At 49.9% G+C, this 21,011-nt stretch overlaps 1 protein-coding gene across 1 annotated transcript in view; it reads right to left on the bottom strand.

Moving 5' to 3' along the window:
- Window positions 1–18,833, bottom strand: part of POLRMT (RNA polymerase mitochondrial) — a 47,649-nt gene extending 28,816 nt beyond the window's left edge. The window contains exons 1-11 of the mRNA XM_053299736.1: window positions 18,663–18,833; window positions 16,839–16,934; window positions 14,999–15,699; window positions 12,290–12,420; window positions 10,915–11,104; window positions 9,188–9,337; window positions 7,717–7,878; window positions 7,003–7,173; window positions 4,624–4,863; window positions 2,518–3,300; window positions 487–609 (exon numbers count right to left, since the gene is read on the bottom strand). Coding sequence (XP_053155711.1) covers window positions 487–609; window positions 2,518–3,300; window positions 4,624–4,863; window positions 7,003–7,173; window positions 7,717–7,878; window positions 9,188–9,337; window positions 10,915–11,104; window positions 12,290–12,420; window positions 14,999–15,699; window positions 16,839–16,934; window positions 18,663–18,705 — 2,790 coding nt within the window. The 5' untranslated portion in view covers window positions 18,706–18,833. The remainder of the gene's footprint in view (window positions 1–486; window positions 610–2,517; window positions 3,301–4,623; window positions 4,864–7,002; window positions 7,174–7,716; window positions 7,879–9,187; window positions 9,338–10,914; window positions 11,105–12,289; window positions 12,421–14,998; window positions 15,700–16,838; window positions 16,935–18,662) is intronic.
- Window positions 18,834–21,011: the final 2,178 nt, after the last annotated feature.

Here is a 21,011-nt window from a genome sequence, read left to right as displayed (position 1 = left end):
GGTGGTGGGTGGAGAAAACGGCAGCGGGTGGGAGGGAGAAAACTACAGCGGCAGGCGGGAGAGGAGAAAGCGGCAGGCATTGGCAGGGAGGTGCAGATGTTCTGGCCCAGCTAGTTTACTTTTATTTTCAAAATGCATTTTAACAGCTACTATTCCCATATGTCACACACACCACTCCTGGGTCTTAGGACAAACGCGTGGTCTACTGAGGAATGCGTAAATGTAATCCATCAAGGGACTAACACATACCAGGAAATGGCTGCTTTAATCCAGACAAGCCTGCTCATTTTCCCTTCCGTTCTGCAGCTCCGAATAGCTCACGGCCCAGAGCAGAGACCATGCCGCTCCAGGCTTAAGTCCCAGCTGACCCCCCAACAATTTCAGGGATCTTTCTTGGGATTTTTGCCAGTGTGATCCCTCCCCACGCTCAGAATGGAGCGAAAGCAGGGGGTTTTTAAGGGGTGGAAGTGTCTCCCACCCCCTCACCTGATGGACGGGGAAATGGGAGGCATAAGCGGCAGGATCCGGAGCCCGAGTGGCTTTGGCAATTTCCATACAGCACGCCAACGTTTGCCAAGGTTCGTCACTGCTCATCCACCACTTCCTGCCCTGGAGGAGAGAAAGAATCCATTATAAACAAAAACACGGATCTACCAATGTTTACCTTGGTTCTGCGGAACGAACTGCTTGTCCATTACTACAGATCTCCACAGGTAGGGTTGCCATCTTCTGGCTTTCTAAATCCAGGTGCCTAATTTGCATATTATGTAAACTGGCCTGAAAATAAATTTCTGAGTAGAACAGTGACTGCAGGTTTTGCTTCATAACTCCGCTTCTACAAGGGCAAGAGCTTAGCCTTTTATTTTATTTTATTTTATTTTATTTTTAAACGAAAGCTGAAATCCGGGTGCGCTAAGCAATCTGGGTGAGATGCTTAAAATCCAAGTGAAACCCAAAATTCCAAGGGGGATGGCAACTCTATTCACAGGGTCTTTGTGGGTGGGGGTGGTGTAGATTCCTACACCAAGGAATGTAGAATTCCTTGTGCAAGCAGAAGAAAGGGGAGTGTGTGCTCTTACTCGAGGCTCAGAAATGGCATGCAGAACTGGCCTTTAACTGGTCTAGACGTCACACGGAACCATAAGAACAGCCCTGCTGGATCAGGCCCAAGGAAGCCCATCTAGTCCAGCATCCTGTTTCGCACAGTGGCCCACCAGATGCCGCTGGAAGCCTACAGGGAGGAGTTGAGGGCATGCCCTCTCTCCTGCTCTTACTCCCCTGTAACTGGTAAAAGACCGGTTCTGCATACCATTCCCAAACCTCAAGAGAAAGAGCCCACGCTCCCCTTTTTCCTGCCTGAGCAAGCCACCAAGGAATTCTACATCCGACGGCCGTTAACAACCATCTATGACTGGTCATCCCAAAGAGGTCACTATCAGCATCTCCTGGAACAGGGATTCAGAGATGCTGTTGACTACAACTCCCATCCTCCTCAAGTGGCAATGGCTTTGGGCTGGGGATGGCTTTTTAACATTTTATCTGCTGCTTATATCTGGTCGGTTTCTTAGTCCTTCGATTTTAGCTTTTTACTACTAACTTTGAATTGGAAACTTTTAAAATGTGTCATTTTAAAGGTGGTTTTAGTTTGGTCTTTTAACTCATTTGATTTTATTATTTTTTAAAAACTTTATATAGTATCTGCTAAATGTTGTGAGCCGCCCTGAGCCGTAGTGTACTGAAGGGGCAGGGTGTAAATATTTTAAATAAATAAGTTCTACAGTGGTCAGTAACATCTGGGAATCCCTGCTGCAGGGAACACTAGTCACCATCCACAAACAGACTTTTAACCAGGTGGCCCATGAAAAATTAATCAGGTAGTTCCCCCAAAACATCATATATCATCAAATATGGTACACCCTTTATTTCTCTGGAATTTTAATTTTACCTTCATGGTTGACAAAAGACACCAGAGCAGATTTAACTATTCTGAATACTGTTTTTTGTTTGTTTCTTTTGGAGGGTGTCTATTTTTTAATGGAGCCTTATGAAAATACAGGGTGGGGGTATATTTGAGGATCTGAAGAGTCTGTAGGTGCAAAACATTTAAGAATATCTGATCTAAAATGAAAAACAAGAGTGTGGACACCAGCAACAGCCTCTGAGAGGGTTAATCAGGATAGTTGCTCTCCCCTTGCTAAATAGAGGTCAAATCAGGATAGCTACTCTCCCCTTGCTAAATAGAGAAGAGCCCCCACTTGAAAAGGCACCTCTTGGCCCAGTTAGCAGGGGGTATTCCCAAACACAAGAGGGGCTGAAAATGGTTCCCTGCCCCCAAAGGGCTTACAGACTAAAAAGAAACACAAGGGAAACAACAGCAACAGCCACTGGGAGGAATGCTATACTAGGTTGTATAGTGACAGTTGCTCTCCCCCTGTTAAGCACACGAGAGTCCCCACTCTGAAAAGGTGCCTCTTGGCCTAGTTTAGCAGGAGTAAATTTAGACAATCGGTCACTCACTGTTAGTGGCTGGTCTGCCGAATCCAAGATGTCTGCCATGATCTCGTTGGCGTAGGCGAGCCGGCCCCGCAGAGAGCTCCTCTTCTTCAGTCCAGTAAGGTTGATGAGATGGATTTTCAACCAGTCAAGGCCGTGTGGGCCCAGGGGCTTCCCCTCAGCAAAGAGGAGGATCGCTCGCGTGAGGTCACCTCCCAGGTGGTTGAAGTGCGGCGGGCAGGGGTACGTCCGCCCGCGGAAATCCATGTTGTGGGGGAACCAGAAGACCCGGTCCCTCATGTGCTTGGCGATGGAGAGCTTGTAGAGCGCATCCATCCGCAGGCTGTACATTTCCACCGCCTTCTTGCGGCACTGGGCCATCTCGCGCTTCAGGGCCATCTTGGTCAGGGGGCCGCCCTCGGGGAAGTGCGTTCTGGGCTGCGGGGCCTCCGACGGCGGCGGCGGAATGTCCAGCTTCTCATCGCCCTTGTCGTTGAAGATGGCGATGACGATGTCCAAGATGGGTTGGTTGATCTTCCAGGGGCAGTTCCCCAACTGGTTGAGGGCATCCATGATGGAGAAGAGGTTGCCTCGGGGAGACCGCTCCAGCTGCAGCTGGTGATGGACCGTCCCCTCCACGGCCCGCATCAGCTTGGTGGGGGTGAGGATGTAGGCCCCAAAATGAGGGGAGACCCACGGCACCGGTGGGCAAAGCATGGGGATGACAAACGGGTCAAAGGTGAGGGTGGTCTCGGCGGCCTCCAAGAGAAGCCGGATCAGGATGGGGTGGGGTCTGATGAACCCAATCTGCAAGAGGAGGAGGAGGAGGAGGAAGAGAAATAGACTCGGCTCAGGTTCTAAACTTGAGCCTGCCACCTTTCTATTCAAGCCAAGAGAAACTAAAAATATCAGCAACCGATACATGTTTTGCAAACCAAGTAGATTTGCATAACATTCACTGTAATTTGCATAATTTAATCTGCAACGCATATATTTCACTAGCCCAGCCCCTGATCACTGGGAATCGGATCCAGGCGCTCCTTTGGTTTCGGAGCAGTCTACAGCCACTGACCATACACTCACAAGACTATCTGGGCAGCCATATGGACAAGGCACATTGGTATTGTTTAAATGAACACACACACAAATGGAAGGCAAGCTTCTCAGAGTGCCGAATTCTGCAGTCAACCCTGCACTCCACTACTACTAATATACTACTTTTCAACAGAAGTGCTCAAGCCACAGAAAAATAAAGTAAATAAATAAGATAGCTCCCTGTCCCCAAAAGGCTCACAGTCTAAAAAGGAACACAAGGCAGACACCAGCAACAGCCACTGGAGGGATGCTGTGCTGTGGTCAGATTGGGCCAGTTGCTCTCCTCCTACTAAGTATTAGAGAATCGCCACCTTAAAAGGAGCTTCTTTGCTCAGGTAGCCTTCCACACTACCACTGCTTGCTTACTTATATTATTTATTGATTCCATTTATATTCCACTCTTCCTCCAAAGAGGGAGGAGTGGTGTTCATGGGTGATGTTCATGGGTTCTCCCTGCTATTTTATCCCCACAACAACCCTGCGAGGTAGGTTAGGCTGAGACACACAATGCCTGTCCCAAGATCGTCCCATGAGAGTTAATGGATGAGTGGGGACTTGAACCCAGCTCTCCCTGCCCTTAGTCCCACTACCCCACACTGCCTTCTGTTGTGCCAGCACTTCTGAGACACCCACCAGGTCCTGCCTGAAATTCCAACTCATGCCCTATTCTTTTGACAGCAAGCGGGGGAGGCATTCTCGGGGGATGCCCTATGGCTACAACTTCCCCCAGCTTGCTTGCCAGGGTCCAAACAAGAGCTAGGCAACCTGTTGAACTACAACTCCCATCATCCCCAGCCCACAACAAACTTGATGGGATGATGGGATACTGTCGTTGAACAACAACTGGAGAGCTAAGGTTGCCTACCCCTGATTCTAAACAGCCTTTGCAAACACGCACACACAAAACCTTGTGCAGGAAAAGCCGCCTGAAGGGAGACATACTGAGCATGTGTGCCTAGCTTTGCAGAAGGCACTGCGCTCCTCTTCCCCCTTGCAATTCCTGGCTCGGCGTTATTCCCCCACAGGCTTCCTCACCTGGCGACCACTGCGGAAAGAGTAGACGTGATACAGGACCGGGATGAGCTTCTGCTCCTGGCCTGGGGTCAGAAGGTTGCTCTCCATCTTGAGAACATGGACGAGTAACTCCACCAGGTGAAGTCCCAACTGGACCAGAAGCGAGTAGGGCCAGGTACACTCTTTGGTGGCCAGGGAAGGGATGCAGCTGGCCTTCGCCTCTAGCTGCTCCCAGTATTCCCGGGGGAGATAATTATCCGGCTGTAGAGACAGAACAAGAGGGGTCATGGGTGGCACACGAAGCTCCTTAGACAGAGTCAAGCCGTCTGTGGTCCATCTAGCTTGAACTTGTCTACTCTGACTGGCAGCGGCTCTCCAGGGTTTCCGGTGGGTGCCTCCCAGCCCTGACTGGCAGCAGCTCTCCAGGATTTCAGGCAGGGGTCTTTCCCAGCCCGACCTGGAGATGCTGCCAGGGACTGAACTGGAGACCTTTTGCAGGCAAAGCAGGAGCTATCACGCCTGCTCACGTTTCGGGGAACCCAAACTGCTCATTCAGTGGCACAGCCAGCATAACCATAGAGGCAAACTGGGCACCTGCCTAGAATGGCAAAACTCCAGGGGTCTCTACCTCACAGCGATGGAGTCACAAGCCCCGTTTGCAGCTAGCTGTGTCTGAATCGTGATCTTTGCAGCACACATATTGATTGGGGCGATGGAGGGCAGTTGGAGAAGACCTTGAATGAAATCTCCAAAAAGCAAGACAAGCAAGAGAGGGGGCGAACCCTTCTCCATGACCAGAGAGCTCCAATTATGACTTTCCAGGAGCAGAAACATGTGGAGCAGGGGGCACAGGGAGTCAAATAAAGCCCACTGGAGTGGGCGCTACGGGTCTGCATGGGACCGGTTCGGCCGCGAACCGGTACACCGTGAACCGGTCCGGTTTGAGCAGTTCGAACACGAACCACTTCAGCCACAGCATCTGGTGGGCCACTGTGCGAAACAGGATGCTGGACTAGATGGGCCTCCTCGGGCCTGATCCAGCAGGGCTGTTCTTATGTTCTTAACCAGCCAGTGGGTTCGACCAAACTGGTTCAGGGACACAGGGTTATAAGCTGCCTTCTACGGAGTCAAACCGCTGGTCCATCTAGCTCAGTACTGTCCGCACAGACTGGCAGCGGCTTCTCCAGGGCTGCAGGCGGGAATCTCTCTCAGCCCTATCTTGGAGAAGCCAGGAAGGGAACTTGGGACCTTCTGCATGCAAGCAGGCAGGTGCTCTTCCCAGAGCGGCTCCATCTCCTAAGAGGAAGATCTTACAACGCTCACTCAGGTAGTCTCCCATTCAAATGCAACCAGGATGGACCCTGCTTAGCAAAGGGGACAATTCATGCTGGCTGCTACAAGACCAGCTCTCCTCCCTTTTCACAAGGCCAAGCATTCAAACTGAATTTGGACCAAACGGCAGCACCCGGTCTGTGCACATCCCTAGTGGGCAGGTCATAACTTCAGTTTTTAGAATCCAGGTAGGAGAGACCCTCCAGGAAGGCTTTTTGGATCCTGCTGAGGTTCAGACCCTGAGGGGGTGGGGCCTGAGAACTAAAGGGCGGAGCTTGGAAGCTAAGGCAAGGCTTTAAATGCCAGGACATAGAGGCAGTGAAGAGGAAGTGGAGTATATGAGAGGAAGGGAAGGGGTGGAGGTGGATGGGAAGGGGTGGAGCTAACAGCAAAAGGTCCAAACCAATCAGAAAACAGCCCAGCCCTTTGATTCTGGCTTCCTCTTCTCCTGAGATTTCAGTCCTTTCCCTAGAGACCTGGAGGAAGCGATTACACACTATTCGCTAGTTGGAGGGCTATAGGCCACCTCCAGCCTCACAGGCAGGATGCCTCTGAGTACCAGTTGCAGGAGAGTAATGGCAGGAGGGAGGGAATGCCCCTTTCAACTCCTGCCTGTGGCTTCCGGCAGCATCTGGTGGGCCACTGTGTGAAACGGGATGCTGGACTAGATGGGCTTCCTTGGGCCTGATCCAGCAGGGTTGCTCTTACGTTCTTATACAACACTAGAACTTCAGGTGAGACGGCAAGATCTGGCAAACCAAGAGTAGGGTTGCCATATTCTGGCTTTCCAAATCTGGGCGCCTAATTTGCATATTATGTAAATTGGCTGGAAAATAATTTCTGAGCAGAAGAGTGGCTGCACGTTTTGCTCCATAACTCCGCTTCTACAAGGGCTAGAGGTTAGCTTTTTCTTTTTTTAAAGGAAATCTGAAATCTGGGCGAATATGGGAGAGATCCTTAAAATCCGGGTGAGACCCAGAATTCCGGGGGGGGGGGGGGGCGCCTGGCAACCCTAACCAAGAGGGATTCCAGGGAGTACAAAAGGGAGCTCAAGCCACCAATGGTTACCGGAGTGTCCTTGGCAAGCAGTCGGACGTAACTCCCATAGATCTTCCGGATGCCCTCCACCAGCTGGCCCTGAGACTTCTTCTGGATGAGAAACTTGTTGTAAACTTTGGTGCCCAGCTCCCGCGCCAAGGTCAGGAGCGACTCCCCTTGTTGAGGAAGGCTGGAGAGGATCTAAGGAAGGGAGGCAAGCAGAACCTCATGAAGGCCGTTACCAGCCTCAACGCCTGGAAGGAAAAGACAACATCCCACCAAAGAATTGCCGGGTGGTGGGGCACAGGTTCAAGAAGTGGACGGTTCAGGAACGGGAAGCCTTTCCGTCTGGCCACTGGCGCCCTCTCGTGGCGAGCCGACCAAGGTTGTGGAAGGAAGGCCCAGGCTGCCTTGGCTCTCCCGCTGACGAGCGGCGACTCCCACCACTCCCAATGCAGCTGGGGGTGATGGGAGTTGTAGTTCAGCGACAGCTGGAGAGGCAAGGCTGCCGACCACTGGGACAGACAGACGTGGAAGGAAGGAAAGGGCGACCGATATGGAAGGGAGGAAGATCTGACAGGAAACAGACCTGACTGGAAAGGGAGGAAGGGGCAGGTTTACCTTCCTCCCCCCAGGGCTCAGCACAACTCTACCTCCCAGCAAGAGCTCTGGTGCTCCTTCGGCTGGCCCAGCTGCAAACACTTCTGGGTTAACCCTGACCCATTTACGGCCGCCAGGTCTCACCCCCATCAAGATGTCTACGTATTCCTTGTCTTCCAGCACGCACAAGAAGGGATACAGGCTCAGCTGCCCTGATTTCTTCTGGTCCATGTGCAGCTTGGACTCCCGCAGGTGCTGAAGGAGGGCCGCCTGCCAGCGGGAACGGAGCGTGGCCAGAAGCTTCCGCTGCACAGGGACACCAAAGAGATAAATTAGCCAACCAGCCCCCTAATCATAGGAACATAGGAAGCTGCCACATACAGAGTCAAACCATTGGTCTATCTGGCTCAGTATCGTCTTCACAGACTGGCAGCGGCTTCTCCAAGTCTGCAGGCAGGAATCTCTCTCAGCCCTATTTTGGAGATGCTGCCAGGGAAGGGACTTGGGACCTTCTGCTCTTCCCAGAGCGGCTCCATCCCCTGAGGGGAATATCTTGCAGTGCTCACACTTCTAGTCTCCTATTCACATGCAACTATTGTGGACCCTGCTTAGCTATGGGGACAAGTCATGCTTGCTACCACAAGACCAGCTCTCCTCTCCTGAGGTCCCCAACCCTGGGTCCTCAGATATCGGTGGACTACAATTCCCATTATCCCCTGTGTGCCGGGGGGTGATGGGAGTTGTAGTCCCACAACATCTGGGGACCCACGGCCGGGAATCCCTGCCCTCATAAGGGACTGCATGTACTCAGAGTTGATCTTGGGCAGATGGAGGTGGCAGGGGCTGCTCCCTGAAATAGCTGCTTTCAAACTTCTTTTCTCGCGATCCAATTTCAATAATAAACATTAAAGACAGAGAAAGGGCCATAGCTCAGCAGCAGAACACCTGCTCGGCATAAGGACTCGTGTCCCACTCCCCAACATCTCCAGGTAGAACTGGGGGTGGGGAGATCCTCAGAGACTCTGGAGAGTTGCTGCCAGTCAGAGTAGGCAATATTGAGCAACATGGACCAATGGTCTGACTCTGTAGAAGGCAGCACTATATGTTTAAAGGTAAAGTGTGCTGTCGAGTCGATTTCGACTCCTGGCGCCCACAGAGCCCTGTGGTTTTCTTTGGTAGAATACAGGAGGGGTTGACCATTGCCTCCTCCCACGCAGTGTGAGATGATGATGCCTTTCAGCATCTTCCTATACCGCTGCTGCCCGATATAGGGGTTTCTGGGAAACATACCAGCGGGGATTCGAACTGGCAACCTTCTGCTTGTTAGTCAAGCATTTCCCCGCTGCGCCACTTAGGGGAAGCTATATTTGAGAGTTTTCATACAGAAGGCCCCAGTCTCAATTCCTGGCAGCGTTTCCATCCAGGGCCTCAAACCCTGGAGAGCTGCTGCCAGTCAGAGCGGACGAGATGGAGCCAGATGGACTCAGACGGACTCAGCCGCAGGAGGCAGTTTCCTACGTTCAAAGAATGAATCACGAAACACGAAGCATCCCCCTAATCACAGCCAGCAGAGACAGACGGGTCCCTCCCACAGGCCCGGAAGCACAACGGTTACCGCTTGGACGACTTGCTCTGTCAGGGGCTTAGTCGCTTCCACCGAGTCGATGGTGACCGTGCTGGATGCCTCCATCTCTAGCTGCTTCTGAAACTGGCCCTTTAGCTCCTGAGCCGTGAAGTCCAGCGTTGGGTAAGAAACAGGCTCCCTCTGTAACGAGACCAAAGGGAAGTGAGGCATCGAGGAAACTACTGAGAGTGTAGCTCATTGCTAGAGTTATACACATAGGAACATAGGAACATATGAAACTGCCATATAGTGAGTCAGACCATTGGTCTATCTAGCTCAGTACTGTCTTCACAGACTGGCAGCGGCTTCTCCAAGGTTGCAGGCAGGAATCTCTCGCAGCCCAATCTTGGAGAAGCCAGGAAGGGAACTTGGAACCTTCTGCTTTTTCCAGAGCGGCTTCATCCCCTAAGGGGAATATCTTGCATTGCTCACACTTCTAGTATCCCATTCATCTGCAACCAGGGCAGACCCTGATTAGCTATGGGGACAAGTCATGCTTGCTACCACAAGACCAGCTCTCCTCCCAGAAGGTGGCAGGTTTAAATCCTGACATCTCCAGGTAGGACTGGGAAAGACCTCCTTCTGAAACCCTGAACTGCTGCCGGTCAGAGCCGACAATACTGAGCTAGATGGACCAAGGGTCAGACTCAGTACGTGGCAGCTCCTTATATAACCTGAGGAGAGGAGAATACATAACATTTTTTTTAAAGGTGACTAAGGGGAGACACGATAGAAGCCAATACAACTATGTATGATGTGGAGAGAGTGGATAACAAGAAATTCTTCTCCCTCTCTCACAACACTAGAACCAGGGGTCACCCCATGAAACTGATTGCCAGGAAATTTAGGAACGACAAAAGGAAGTACTTTTTAACCCAGAGCATGATTAAGCTACGGAACTCACTGCCATGAGATGTGAACATGGCAACCAGTTTGGGTGGCTTTAAAATGCTTGGAGGACAGGTCTATCACTGGCTACTAGTCTCAAACGCACTACCTCCAGGCCCGGAAGCAGGATGCCTCTGAATTACCAGTTGCAGGGGAGCAGCAGCAGGAGAGATGGCATGACCTCACCTCTTGCCTGTGGGCTTCTCAGAGGCACTTGGTGGGCCACTATGTGAAACCGGAGGCCAGACTAATAGGCTTCCTTGGGCCTGATCCAGCAGATCCATCACATATATCTTATGTAATGCCAGTGAGGTCCGGGTGTGAGCAGGTGACACCAAATAGCATTAGGAACATAGGAAGCTGCCTTCTACCGAGTCAGACCATTGAGCCATCTAACTCAGTATTGTCTACCCAGACTGGCAGCAGCTTCTCCGAGGTTGCAGGCAGGCGTCTCTCTCAGCCCTATTTGGAGATGCCAGGGAGGGAACTTGGAACCTTCTGCATGCAAGCAGGCAAGTGCTCTTCCCAGAGCGGCCCCATCGCCTAAGGGGAAATTCTTACAGTGCTCACACGTCTCCCACTCAAATGCAAACCAGGGTGGACCCTGCTTAGCAATGGGGACAAGTCATGCTTCCACAAGACCAGATCTCCACGACACAAATTATAGGACCACAAAGAGAATGGACATTCCTTAATTGCCATTTTTAAAAGGCAGAGAAGGTCATTCTGTGGCAGGCGGCCAGCCCAGTTTTGAAGACATAGGAACATAGGAAGCTGCCATATATCGAGTCAGCTCTCCTCCCACAGACACATAAGAGGTCCAGGCTTACCTTCACGTAGAAGTCCTGAATCAGGGGGACGGTGCAGACCTCGGTTTGGCGACGCGGTGGCGGTGGCTGGAATCTGGGCAAAACCCTCCAGATGGCCTTTAGAGCCATTTTGACCTCATCTCCACTGTACGCCGAGTCTTGGAAGAGGTCCTCCAGTTGGAAGCCATCCTTTGCCAACTGTTGGAGGCATCTGAAGGAGGAAGAACAGCAAAGGAAGTTTTGGAATTGAGAGGGATGTGAGAGTCTGTCTCCGGCCCTGCTCATGGCCTCACCATTGACTGCGATCTGGTTTGGCAGGGACCAGAGACAGGGCCTTTTCGGGTGTGGCCCCTCAGCTTTGGAGAACCCTTCTGGACGAGCTTCGCCCTGCTCTCCGTTCCAGGGTTTTTCAGAAACACTTGAAGACCCAACTTTTTAGAGAGGCATTTCTGTTTCTAGTGGGTTTTAGACGTGCAAATCTGGATTTGCAGCACGTTTTTTTACCGAGTTTTATTAATTTTATATTGTTTTATGCATTTTATTGTCTGTGAGATGCCCCAAGCAGTATCATACTAGGGAGGTGGGATATAGATATTTTAAACAAAAAGTAAAATAAATAAATGAAGACCATAGCCCTCCCCTGCTGCTTATCCTCAGCATTTAGTAATCAGGTAGGTTGCCCCAGGGTATGGAGGCTCTGTTGAATTCTCAGGGCTCCCAGTCATTGATATTTATTAATATTTATTTAAAATATTTATACCCCGCCCCTCCAGTGCACTACCGCTCGGGGCGGCTCAGCACAAGAAGATAGACACAAGATACAATAAAAGTAATAAAATTAAATTAAACAAACAAAAATTGTCAGATTAAAAACCACAATCATTTGGTTCAAATTAAAGGTTATTTTAAAAGCTAAAAACTGAAAATTATAAAAAGCTAAAGAACCTACCAGATATAAGAAACAAACAAAAAATTTTTTAAAGGAGCATTAAAAAGCCTCCTTAAAAAGGTGCATTTTAAGAAGTTTTTTTTTTTAAACCATGGAGGGAGATAAGCCTCTGCATGGAGAACTCTGCTGGAACAGAACAAGGCCTGTCTAGTCCGTCATCCTCTCCCCACCACAATACCTCAGGAAATGCAGGGAATTAAGGCAAGTGTCCTCTCCCACTGCTGCTCCCTAGAAAGCGGTAGTATTCAGAGATACTACCTCTGCACATGGAGGCTCCACAGAGCCATCCAGACTAGTAACCACCGACAGACCTCCATGAATTGGCCGGATCGCCTTTTAAAGCCAGTGGATCATCACTGGGGCAAGGAGTTCCACACTCACCCACCTCTTCTGCACCCTTCCCATTTGTACAGCCTGACCCGTATTCACAAACCAGCACGGCACTACCTGGAGATGACGTCGGGGCGGACCCTCGTTCGGCCCATGCACTCCAGCACTGCCACATAAGAGTCCAGACTGGGCTTCAGCCCGGCCTCTTCCAGCAGGCAGAAGAGCTGTCCAACTTGCTTCAGGGCCCCCTAAGAGGAGGAGAAAAGGCTCGGTCAAGAGGACTTGACTCTTGGCTCCAGGAAGGAAGAGGAGCCCTGCAACACCAGATCACAGGTCTCCGTCCTGCTTCCAAAATCTCTTGGCTGCCTCGACTCCCAACCAGAAATAAACCTCTAAATAAAAGAAACAGTCGCCTCCTGCTGACGGTGGGTTTTCGGGGGGTTTTGGTTTTCTTTTTAAGGAAGCTGTACTCAGCACAGCAGCTCCTGAAGTCATGGCCCCTGGGACATAACTCACTCCATCTCCCGTGCAGTGCAGTTCTGGCATTTGTCTGAAGAGCTGCATGAGCCAAGCGTGATGGCAGACGCCTGCATGACCGCTTCCAGAACCAGGGGTCACTCCATGAAATTGACTGCCAGGAGGTCTAGGACCAACAAACGGAAGTACTTTTTCACACAACGCGTGATCCACTTGTGGAACTCTCTGCCACAGGACGTGGTGACAGCCAACAACCTGGATGGCTTTAAGAGGGGTTTGGATGACTTCATGGAGGAGAGGTCTATCAATGGCTACTAGTCGGAGGGCTGTGGGCCACTTCCAGCCTTGGGGGCGGGGTGCCTCTGAGTACCAGTTACAGGGGAGTCACGGCAGGAGAGAGGGCATGCCCCTTTCAACTCCTGCCTGTGGCTTCCAGCGGCATCTGGTGGGCCACAGTGTGAGACAGGATGCTGGACTAGATGGGCCTCCTTGGGCCTGATCCAGCAGGGCTGTTCTTATAACAGACTGGGGCACCACAGCCTGCTGATTTCGGAAGCACCCACCAGGGAGGAGGCTTGGTCTTGTGGCAGCACTCATGAATCACCCCATGTGCAAAGCAAGGTCCACCCTGGTTTGCATTTGAATGGGAGACTACATGTGTGAGTGCTGTCAGATATTCCCCTTAGGGGACAGAGCTGCTCTGGGAAGAGCATCTGCATGCTTGCCCCATCTCCAGAGAGAGCCGAGAGAGACTCCTGACCGCAACCGTGGAGAAGCTGATGCCATTCTGTGCAGACAAAACTGAACTAGATGGACCAAGGGTCTGTCTCAGCAGAAGGCAGCTTTCTATCTCCCATTCAAACGCAAATCAGGGCAGACCCTGCTTAGCAAAGGGGACAATTTAGGCTTGCTACCACAAGACCAGCGCTCCTCCCCATTGGGAATGGGGAACAGTGGGGATCGTCTCCTAACTAACCTGGAACCTAGGCAGCTGCCATATACTGAATCAGACCATTGGTCCATCTTGCTCAGTATTGTCTGCACAGACTGGCAGCGGCTTCTCCAAGGTTGCAGGCAGGAATCTCTCTCCATCCTATCTTGGAGATGCTGCCAGGGAGGGAACTTGGGACCTAGATGCTCTTCACAGAGCAGCTCCATCCCCTAAGAGGGGAATATCTTACAGTGCTCACACATCAAGACTCCCATCCAAATGCAAACCAGGGCAGACCCTGCTTAGCAAAGGGGGCAAGTCATGCTTGCTACCCACAAGACCAGCTCTCCTCCCCGACAAGTGTGAGCACTGTAAGAGATTCCCCTCTTAGGGGATGGAGCCGCTCTGGGAAGAGCAGAAGGTTTCAAGTTCCCTCCCTGGCAGCATCTCCAAGATAGGGCTGAGAGAGATTCCTGCCTGCAACCTCGGAGAAGCCGCTGCCAGTCTGTGAAGACAATACTGGGCTAGATGGACCAAGGGTCTGACTCAGTTATTAAATGATAGCAAACTGGGGGGGGCACTGCTTCTCAGTTTTGAGGCAACATGGGGCCCCCCAAAAATAAGGTGCAGATGGCTACACATTCAGGAGAAGCCTTCCTAGCTGGCTCCGGTTTTGCAAAATTACTTGCAATCTGGAAAAGCGGCTGCTTTTCAATTATGACTACTGTATACAACGTACCCAAGAACTTACGACAGAACACTCAGCAAGTAATTTTAAGCTTAACATCCCTAGCAGGGACAAAAAAATAATTTGCCAATTGTTGTATGGTATGAACTTGGACATGCTGAGTACGGCGATTTAAAAAAATAGCTGCTGCTATTCAAGCATCCAAATCTCTGCAAAATGAGTACCCCCAAAAAGGACAGCAAGAGAGTGCTAAAAGGAACACAGCATTGGACTGGGGAGAACTGAATTTGTCCCCGCACCCTCAGCCATAAGCTCAGTGAGGGAGAGTAGCCTGCAGCAGCTTTTTCATTCTTGGCGAAGCCTGCCTCACAGGGTTACAGAGGAACACAGGAAGCTGCCATATACGGAGTCAGACCATTGGTCTATCCAGCTCAGTATTGTCTTCACAGACTGGCAGCGGCTTCTCCAAGGTCGCAGGCAGGAATCTCTCTCAGCCCTATCTTGGAGATGCTGCCAGGGAGGGAACTTGGAACCTAGATGCTCTTCCCAGAGCAGCTCCATCCCCTGAGGGGAATCTCTTCCAGTGCTCACACTTCTAGTCTCCCATTCATATGCAAGCCAGGGCAGACCCTGCTTAGCTAAGGGGACAAGTCGTGCTTGCCACCACAAGAGCGGCATTTTGAGATTAAACAGCTGCCCCGAGATCCTTGGCGGGACCCAAATTCCATACCATCTTGGCGAATCCGTGCATGACCACGTTGTACATCCGGGTGTCCAACAGCTTCTGCCGGGCATGGGAGCGGTGATAGTACCGCAGGCACTGCTGAGCTCTCTCGGGCTGGCGGAGAAAGACGCAGCAATCCAGGTAAGCCAGGATGCTGAGCTGGACGTTCCTGTGCTGGTTTCCGCCTTCCTCGCCCAGAAGCGGCATCTCCCCGGCGCCTTCCCAGTCTGGGAGCAGCTCTTCCCGCTCTGCGGGGGTGTTCCAGGGGCTTTCGGGAGCACCCAGAGGCTCTCTGCGGGAAGAACCCCTGGCTGCGGCTGCCGGGGAGGTCTGGCGGCGGTCTTTGATTTTGTCAGGCGTTTGGCCTTTGGGGGGGCGCCCCCTGGGCCTGCCCGGGCTCACTTTAGGGTGCGGTTTGGGGGCGCTCTCAGCGACCTGGACGGCATTCCTGCGGTCCAGAAGAGGCTTCGCCTTGGGGCCCAGAGCAGCTGCCAAGAGCTTGGCCTCCAGTCTCAAAAGCCGCTTGTGTTTGATGGATTTTTCTTTGGTCAGCTTCGCGATCCATCGGCTCGGCGGGGCAGCGGACCCTTTGTCTAGCTTCGGGTCCTGCTCTCGGAGAGCCGGGCTCTTCCTGGACAGCTGAACCTGGTTGACGACCACCTCCGAGACATTATCGGCCTGCAACTGTTTCACTCTTGCCTCCAGCACTGCAGGGAGTGGGGAGAGACAGATTGGTGTATTTATTTATTTTATTTTGTATTTTTATTTATTTATTTTAAAGTGGCTCCGGGCGGCTTTTTGAAATCAATAATACATAATACACCGCCTAGAGATTTCTATATTTGGTGGTATATAAATTCAGTGATTACGACAGCAATGAATGCCCCACTGAGATGCGCCTTTAAGATCAAGTGGAAGACGGATCATCCTGGAGAGGATCTATCTATGTGGTCGCTAAGAGTCGACACCAACTTGACGGCACTTAATCAATCAATCAATCAATCAATCCAATAACTAATAATAATAACAGACATCACCATCAGCCAATTACAAAAAGCAACTTTACTGGGAACAGCCTATATTCTGCGACAATATCTTTAATAATAACAGCAACAACACTGATAATAAAATTCAGCCATCCCAGGTCCTTGGGAAGGACTCGATGTCTGGATAAAACAAACCAGTCAATAACACCTGTCTGATTGTGTAAACAATAATAATAATAAAATTAAAATTAAAAAACAATTGAAAAAGATTAAAATTACAGTTAAAACTAGAAAACATTAAAAGCAAGGCTAAAAAGATGCAACTTTAAGGCTCTCCCGAAGACCTCCAAGAAAGACAAATGCTCTTATATCCATGGGAAGTGTGTTCTTAATTCAAGAGAATGAGGAGTGATTGTGTTGTTGTATGAGCAGAAGGCTGGCCTGGTTTCCAAAACCGTATCTCAGCCACGAGCTCTCTACAAGCGGCTCTCCAATTTCACAATTATCATCATCATCCTCATCAACAACAACAAAAAGGTCACAAAGCAGTTTACACAGAAACAAGATGATTCCCTGCCCTCAAAGGGCTCACAATCGAAAAAGAACAGCCATTAGAGGAATCCTCTGCTGGGGTTGGATAGGGACAGTTGTTTTCACCCTACTAAATAAACGAGAGTGCTGCGGAACTGCTTGCCACAAGGTCTGCAATTTGCATCAGTTCTCACGGCATTCCACAAGCTGGTTAAGCAGGCATTCTTAACCAGCACTGACCCTATGGAAGGGAGGGAATGTATATATATATGCACACACACAAATGCATGAACAATCCTTAAAACATCTATAGAGAGAAAGAGAGTTACCTTCCAGCAGTTCCGCCTGCTCACACACCCATCTTTTCCTGGCTTCTTCCTTTGCTCGGGCTGAGGAATAATTCCGCACTCCCACCCAAAGGCTTTCTGCAAGGCAACGGAAATTATGAGAAGTAAATAAACTTTGCACCGCACATTCACACAGCTAGACTTAGCCTCCTTGGGGGTAGGGTGCGCGTGTGTCTAATTCCATCCCACAGAACTTCAGGGGAGGAATATGAATCCCACTTCAGCAACTTGGGGGGATATTAAGAATATAGATCCTAACCACCCCAGCAACAAGGCGGGTGGGAAGCAGTGTTCTCACTAATTTTTTCCATCTGTGTGCGGGATGAATTTTGTTCTGAGCAGCAGTATCAAGACAGTATGTGCGCACCATGTGCATTCAGAGTGGGGCCTTCCTGATTCAACCTGAGTGGGATCCAAAATTAACTGAGAGGAGATCAAAACACTTGTGAGCGCACGCACATGTTCATGCCTTAGAGGGAACACAGCGGGGGGGGGGGGCAGAGTCTGAATCCCACCAACAGAAACAGGGACGAGAATAATAGGAATCCTACCCTAACCCCCGAGCCACCTAATGGCACAGAGGGGAAATGACCTGACTAGCAAGCCAGAGGCTGCTGGTTCAAATCCCCGCTGGGATGTTTCCCAGACAATGGGAAACACTGTGAGCCAAGGTGGTATACGCGAGCCAGCGTGGTGTAGAGGTTAGAGTGCTGGACTAGGACCGGGGAGGCCCGAGTTCAAATCCCCATGCTGGGTGACTCTGGGCCAGTCACTTCTCTCTCAGCCTAACCTACTTCACAGGGTTGTTGTGAGGAGAAACTTAAGTATGTAGTACTGGGCTCTTTAGAGGAAGAGCAGGACATAAAATGTAAAAAATAAAAAATAAAAATATATATATCGGGCAGCAGCGATACAAGAAGATACTAAAAGGCATCATCATCTCATACTAAGCGGAAGGAGGCAATGGTCAACCCCTCCTGTATACTACCAAAGACAACCACAGGGCTCTATAGGCGCCAGGAGTCGACACCGACTCGACAGCCCAATTTACTTTACTTTACCCTAACCCCACAGCAGTTTGTGGGGGAGAACAGTCTGAACCCCACTCCCAGCAATTTGGAGGGGGTTTGTGTGATTCAGCTCAGAAGAACATCATAACAGCCCTGCTGGATCAGGCCCAAGGAGGCCCATCTAGTCCAGAATCCTGTTTCGCACAGTGGCCCACCAGATGCCACTGGAAGCCTACAGGCTGGAGTTGAGGTCAGGCCCTCTCTCCTGCTGTTACTCCCCTGCAACTGGTACTCAGAGGCATCCTGCCTTTGAGGCTGGAGATGGCCCACAGCCCTCCGACTAGTAGCCACTGATAAACCTCTCCTCCATTAAGTGATCCAAACCCCTCTCAAAGCCATCCAGGTGGTTGGCTGTCACCACATCTTGTGGCAGCGAATTCCAAAGACACCCCCCTGCCTCCATTGTAAAAAAGGAGGTGAGAAAGGGCTCATAAGAAATATAGTGGACACCAGCAAAAGCCACTGGTGAGATGCTGTGCTCTTTACGGGGGCACCCACAAAAGGATGGGGTGGGGTGGGGTCTCATTCTCTCCCCCCCCCAAACCAGAGTTGCAGGAGGAGAAGGAGGCCTGCCTCTCCTTCAGCTTGTGGCGGAGGGAGGCTAAGCTGCCCCCCACTTCCATAGCAAAGACCCCTCCCCAATTATAGGAGGAGGGGTTTCAACTCCCCCCTCCTTGGGAGCCTCCAAGTGGGGGAGAGTACCCACATACCCTCCCCCTCAGCTGCAAATACCTACCTGTTCCCCGCAGCAGCACCCCCTGCAGCTTCAACATGGACATACCCCCGCCCAGTCCGACTGCGCCCCTTCCTCATCTTAGCTCTTGCTCCCTAGGAACCCACATTGCCCCCTTCCCCCCACTACGCATGCGCGCTCAATCTCCCCGTTTTCCGCTTTCCCCAGCCACGCTGCCGGTCCTACACCGGCTTCGGAGGACCAGCCGGAAACTACGATCCCCAGGATGCACTGCGAAGGACGCATGCGTTGTACCAAAAAAAAAGCGGGTGTGCACCCACCTCATGTTCCTCCTGTGGGGAAATTCTGGCCTATCACTAGAGTTCCGGTGGGACAGGTACCCATAGAAATCAATGAGGAAATGCAGGATTTTTAGAGTAGCAGTCACTAAGCAATCTGTTTTTCCTCCCCACTCCCAAAAAAGGTACCAATAAACAAGCGCTCTTTGTAAATCGGGCTTCGTTTTGCATTTTAAAAAAAGTGATTTTTTAAAAAGCGTTTAAATATTGGAAAACAAATTGTTTCAACAATGCCCGTGTCAGCTTCCTCCAATACTGCAGATGAAAGGGTGGAACTGAGAACAAGTGGCTTAAAACACGCCTGCAATGTAGTCCAGTGTTATTACATCCTTATTTCAGAGTGGGGCGCTGTGGCTAAGGGAAGTGGTTTACAACAGCCCTGCAGTGCAGCCCTCTGTTAATACTGCAGGGGGCAGAGATGGGCCTGAGGAGGGCTTTCATTCCCAACCATAATTCATGACATTCAAATTGTAGCCAAGGCCTGTCAACTTAAATTGCTCCTCCAACCCGCGCCCAGCCCAAATCTAACACACAACTGTGTGCAAAGGCCCTCCACTCACTTGATAGAGGATGCACTGTATCTTTTATATTTTAAAAAATGAATTTAATAAATATCAATTTGAAGTTACAAATTAATAATTCCTAACAATTGTCACAAGAAATAAGACGAATTAAGAAGAGCATGGTCTTTTTGCTGTTCGCTTTTGGAGGAGTTGCTGTTGTTGTTACACACACACACACACCACACACACCATCATCACAGCTATGGTGAAATCCTAAATTTGCCCTTGCAGGCCTATTGATTTATGTCTCTCATTTCCTCACTGGGGAAGGGGAAAACATCTGCTGTAGATTTGGGGCGCCCTCTACTGGCAAGAGGTGGAAATTCGAAGTGGGTTGGAATTATCCTGTTTACACAGAACAGTAACCCAAATCCACTTTGTCTTCCCTTTATCTGTGTTGATTTATTTACATACATTCATCTTCAAGCTTTCTGCCACTGCATTCAAGTTCATAGGTTTACAATCCGAATCCTGTATCTGTTTACTTGGGAAAAACACATACACTCTGGGTCTTGCTTACTCCCAAAGTGCTGTGCCTGGGATTACAGCAGCTAGAAGTTATTTACTGAATTATTTTGATAGAAAGTTGAAAACAGAATGAATCAGTATTACTGATTCATACTGTTTTTATCTTCCTGTCCAAACACTCCAGGCAGAAACATTGAGAAATAGGGATGTACAAACAATTTGACGAAATCCATTTGAATTCAAAATGAATTTATTTTACTTTTATTTATTTATTTATTTATTTTTAATTGTTAAATTTGTATACCGCCTTTCATTAAAACAACCCCAAGGTGGTTTACACAAAAATTAAAAACAAGACTAATTTGAATCTATTTGACTTGAATCTGCTTGCACAGAATGGGATTCGTTCTAATCGATTTGAATTCAGACGAAGAGTGAGTTCGATTCAGGAAATTTTGAATCAATTTGAATGAATCCCACATAGATTCACACAGATTCGAGTTGAATAGATCCAAACTTGACTCAATTAGGTCAAATTTTTTGCACATCCCTATCAAGAAAAGAAATAACTATTTCTTTATAAAGCATCATCCATTTATCTGGTGTTTGACAAAAAACAAGACATGCCTCTGCACCCGAAGGGCTTACAAACTAGAAAATGACACAAGGAAGACATCAGAACAAGGGTAGGGAGATGGAGGACGGTGTAAGCAGGGCCTAGTGAGGATGAAGAGAGCTATCACTATGAGCATTGATTTATGCAGCACTTTAGACGGATGGATAGCCCTATCCATCCCCAGCACAGTATCCCTCCAGTGAATGCTGCTGGTGTCTCTCTTATGTTTTTTTTAGAATGTGAACCATTTATTTATTTCATATCTATGTAAACCACTTTGGGAACTTTGGTTGAAAAATGGTAGATAAATATCCGTCATATTCATATTTATAAAGTATGAGAGGGCAAGCCTCTGCCCCAGGATGGTTACAAATCTAGGATTCAACACAAGGGATATAGCAGAGGA

This window comes from Hemicordylus capensis, chromosome 2, assembly GCF_027244095.1.
Source record: "Hemicordylus capensis ecotype Gifberg chromosome 2, rHemCap1.1.pri, whole genome shotgun sequence".
In the NCBI taxonomy this organism is placed as follows: Eukaryota; Metazoa; Chordata; class Lepidosauria; order Squamata; family Cordylidae; genus Hemicordylus; species Hemicordylus capensis.
This window is presented reverse-complemented; position numbering and strand designations above follow the sequence as displayed.